At 47.4% G+C, this 4584-nt stretch overlaps 1 protein-coding gene across 1 annotated transcript; it reads left to right on the forward strand.

The window, feature by feature from the left end:
• Positions 1-204: 204 nt before the first annotated feature.
• Positions 205-4159, forward strand: ETH_00008230 (uncharacterized protein; the record flags this gene model as incomplete). Its single annotated transcript, XM_013380858.1, has 7 exons — positions 205-219; positions 626-713; positions 918-1281; positions 2154-2261; positions 2923-3028; positions 3397-3693; positions 4011-4159. Coding segments are annotated over 7 exons (1127 nt in total), but the record flags the coding sequence as incomplete, so codon positions are not given.
• Between the last annotated feature and the right edge of the window lie 425 nt (positions 4160-4584).

Below are 4584 nucleotides of genomic sequence, written 5' to 3' on the forward strand. Positions count from 1 at the left end.
CTGTCACTACTGTTGCTGCTACTGCTACTCGTGCTGTTTCTGCTACCGCCTACTGCTGCTGCTTCTGCTACCGCCTCCTGCTGCTGCCTACTGCTGTTGCTGCACCTGCTGCTGCTGCTGCTACTACTACTATTGCTGCTGCTGCTGCTGCTTCTGCTGCAGGTGCTGGCGGACAAGAAGACTTATCGGGAGTGCGCCGTTGCGATGGAGCTGATGGAAGTAAGGACAGCTTTTCTTGAAAACTAAAAATTAATTAATTATTTGATTAAAATTTTAATTAAGCAATTAATTAAATTTATAAATTGATTCAAATTATTGCTTTTCAAACTATTTATTTGATTGAATCGACTGCTTGTTTATTGGCTCACTCATGCAGCTCAGCGGAGCCGCGTTGCTGCTGCTATTTTATGCCTTGAGGCTAAACCCTAAAGCCTAAACCCTGAACAGGCCCTAAGTTTTAGGAGCTCCTAAACCCTAAACCCTAAACTCTAACGATTGCTGCCATGGGGTGTATGGAAGGCCCTTTTGTGGCGTTTTAGGACCGCTTGAGTGTCTAGGGCTTATTTCTTCTGCCTTACGGTTTAGGGTCTAGGGTTTAGGGTTTAGGGTTTAGGGTTTGCTTCAGCTCAAAGAGCGTTTGGGCACATTCGGCGAGGGTCTTCAGCTGGTGCATGTGACTGCCAGTGTGGAGGGCAAGGAGGTTTATCCGCTAGGTGAGGGTTTCCAGAATAAATAAATTAATTGAAAAATAAATAAATAATTTAAATTAAATAAAACATAAATAAATAAATAGATAAAATAAATAACTCGACAATTAATCTGTCGGTGTGCCTTAGTTGCCCCTCCGTGGCTGCGCCCACGCGCCTTCCCAGCCACTGCCTAAACCCTAAACCCTAATTTGTGGTTTGGCGTCTCAGAGTGGGCGGAGGGTTTGCGCCACTTGATGCTCTGCAACCAAGAAAGCAGTTTAACTCAAATTGCTGTTGGGGCTTTCCACACAATATTAGTCAGCAGCAAGGGTTTTGTTTACAGCTACGGCTTAAACGACCGCATGCAGTTGGGGGCCCCCGCGGGGTCCCGGGGGGCCCCCTGGGGGGGTGCCGGCCCCTGCGGGGGGGCCCCCGAGGGCCCCTGGGGGACCCCCGCGGGGGCCCCCCTGCCTAGGGGGCCCCTCAGGGGCCTCCCGCAGCCCCTCAAAGTCAAGGCTTTGGAGTGTGGGGTGGACCATTCGGTGTTGTTGACAGAAGAGGGTTTTGTTTATTCTTGGGGGGCCAATAAATAGTGAGTTTGTGGAATTAAAAGGAGTTTTAATTGATTTAAAGCTGGAGTTTTAGCTTTTAATTGACTTTTAATTCATTTAATTGCAGTTTTATCTTTTAATTGACTTTTAATTGCCTTAATTGCAGTTTTATTTTATTTAATTTCAATTTTTTCTGTTATTTGACTTGTGGGGCCAAAGGGGCCCCTCAATGGGCGGAGATGCCATTAATACCATTGTTGCCTTTTTTTTATTTTTTCTTTTTCTTTTTTCTTTTTCTTTCAGTTGTTTGCTTTTTCTCTTTTCCCCTTCTTCTTTTTCCTCGATTTGTCCTTTTTCTTTTTCTTTTTTCTTCTTTCTTTTTTTCTTTTTCTGTTACCTGTCTCCTTTCTTCTCATTTTTCTCCTTCCTTTTTCTTTTCATTGTTTCACTTTGTTTTTTTCTCTTTTCTTTTTTTCCTTTCATTTGTCTCCATTTGTCCCTTTCTTTTCTATTTTTGAACTATCTCCTTTTGTCTCTTTCTTTTTTATTTTATTTGAATAATCTCTTTTCTGTTTCTTTTATACTTTCATTTCTTTTTCGCTTTATTCGAATTATCTCATTTCTTTCTATTTTTTACCTTCAATTCTTTTTATTCTATTTGAATAATCTCTCTAATTTATCTTTCCTTTTTTAATTTTGTCCGAATAATCTCTTTTCCCTTTATTTCTCATTTTTTTAATTCTTTTTATTTAATTTAAACAAGATCTTTATCTATTCTTCCTGTTAAGTTGAATTTAAACAATATACATAATGTATTTTAAATTATTTAATTGAATTTAAATAATATTAGGTTAATATTTAATTTAATTCAAATAATATCTTTTATTTATTTTCATTTTTTAATTTGCTGCAGCGGCCAGTGCGGCTGCGCCCCGCGGCAGCCTTTTGTCTGCGAGCCAACTCGTTTGCGTTTTCAACATCCGCGAGAACCCAAAGAAGGGGCTCGAATTACAACAATTGGGTAAACCCTAAACCCTAAACCCTAGGCCCTAAACCCTACGCCCTAAACTTTGGGCCCGGTCTGCGCCCCGGCTGCTGCAGAGACGGCGGTAACAGCTGGCTTCGAGGCGCCTAGCCAGCTAGCTAGTTAGCCAGCTAGCTAGCTAGCTGGTAGAGCTAGCTAGCTAGCCAGCCAACTAGTAAAACTACTTAGCTGGACAGCTAGCTAGCTATGTGGTGGCTAGCTAGCTAGCCAATAGCTAGCTGGGGTCTGCTGCCTAGCTGCCAGGTCCACTGCTAGCCAGCCTCAGAGCCAGCTAGCTCGCTAGCTAGCTAGGAGAACTAGCTAGCTCGCTAGCTCATTAGCTAGCGGGTACAACTAGCTCGCTAGCTAGCTAGCTCGCTAGCTAGTGCAACTAGCTCGCTAGCTAGCTAGCTAGCTCGCTAGCTAGTGCAACTAGCTCGCTAGCTAGCTAGGCAGTAGAACTAGCTAGCCAGCTAGCTTGCTAGCTAGGTGGTGGCTAGCTAGCTGATGGCTAGCTAGCTAGCTAGCTAGCTAGCTGCGTGGGTGGCGGCGAGATAGCTAGTGGCTAGCTAGCTAGTTAGCTAGCTAGCTGCATGGGTGGTGGCCAGCTAGCTAATGGCTAGCTAGCTAGCTAGCTAGCTGCGTGGCTGTGCTGCAGCGTGGGGGGCTACCACAACGGGGCGCTGGACTGCAGCGGGAGATTATACATGTGGGGCCGCGGCTCTCACATTTATATTCAGGGAGTTATCAGTGATTTGCCATTGGTGAGTTTTTGTTTTTTGTTTGCTCTTTTTGTCTTCTTTTTAGCTCCTTTTTGTCTTCTTTTTAACTCCTTTTTGTCTTCCTTCTAACTCCTTTTTGTCTTCTTTTTAATTCCTTTTTGACTTCTTTTTATCTCCTTTTTATTCTTCTTCTTATCTCCTTTTTAGCTCCGTTTTGTTCTCCATTTTACTCTTCTTTTATCTCCCTTGAACTCACTTTTACCTCCTTTTTACTCTTCTTTTATCTCCTTTTAATCTGCTTTTCAGTCTCCCTTCAGCTCCCTTTAATTCCCTTTAAATTAAGACCCAATACCTTCATTTTACTTTCATTTAATATCAAACTTTTTCATATTTTTTTCTTTTTTCTGTAGCCCTTATGGATATCCCTGCGGGAGCTTCTGGAGTGCCCCCCTGCGGTGTCTGTACACTGCGGGCTCGGCGTTACTTACTTGTTGCTTTCTGATGGATCACTTTTATCATTTGGGAGATCTTTGGAGGGTCAGTTGGGGCTGGGGGCCTCTTCGCGCGCTGTACGTACACCCCAGAAGGTCCCCCTGCCCCACAAAACCCTAAACCTCCGCTGCGGCCCAAACACTACCTTAGCGCTTACGGCTTCTGGACAGCTTTTCCAGTGGGGCACTTTCCTCCTTTGGGACGAAGCCGAGGAGGTGAGGGTTTAGGGTTTGCAGGACGGGGTAGGGTTTAGGGTTTGCAGGAGAGGGTAGGGTTTAGGGTTTACGGTTAGGGTTACGCGAGGGGCTGGGGTTTAGGGTTTATGCGGGGGTTTGGGGTTTAGGGTTTATGGGGAGGGGTGCAGTTTAGGGTTTCCGCGAGGGTTTGGGGGTTAGGGTTTGGGTGAGGGTTTGGGGTTTGGGGTTTCGGCCGAGGGTTGGCGAAGATTGTCGTGGGAGGACGGGCGGCAGTGCCCGTGGCGGCGGGCTGAGGGTTTAGGGTTTAGGGTTTAGGGTTTAGGGTTTGGGTGCAGGTGTGCGTGAAAGCCCGGAGCTTCAAACCCTTGGCCGTGAACCTGGACCTCCTCAGGGCCCCCGTGAAGGCCCTCGGCGTCGGCTGGTGGGAGGCTGTCGTCTTGACCACCGAGGGCGACCTCTGGGCCTGGAACTTCTTTGAACACAGGTGACCACTGGACCGCTTGACCAGTGGACCACTGCCAGTGGACCAGTGGACCACTGGGCCACAGGGCTGCAGCGGGTGGCTAGTAGCCAGTGGGCCACGGGGCCACGGGGCTGCAGAGGGTGGCGAGTAGCCAGTGGACCACTGGGCTACTGGGGTGTAGAGGCTACTGGGGGGCCAATGGACCAGTGGACCACTGGACCACTGCGCTGTAGAGGGTGGCTAGTAGCCACTGGGCCATTGCACCATTAGGGGCCGCTGGGCTGTAGAGGTTACTGGGGGGCCAATGGACCACTGGACCACTGGGCCACGGGGCTGTAGAGGGTAGAGGGTGGCTAGCAGCCAGTGGACCACTGGGGCCACTGGGCTGTAGAGGATGACTAGTAGCTACTGGACCACTGGACCATTAGGGGCCGCTGGGCTGTAGA

Source organism: Eimeria tenella, genomic scaffold (genome assembly GCF_000499545.2).
Source record: "Eimeria tenella Houghton genomic scaffold, Eth_scaff966, whole genome shotgun sequence".
Lineage (NCBI taxonomy): Eukaryota > Apicomplexa > Conoidasida > Eucoccidiorida > Eimeriidae > Eimeria > Eimeria tenella.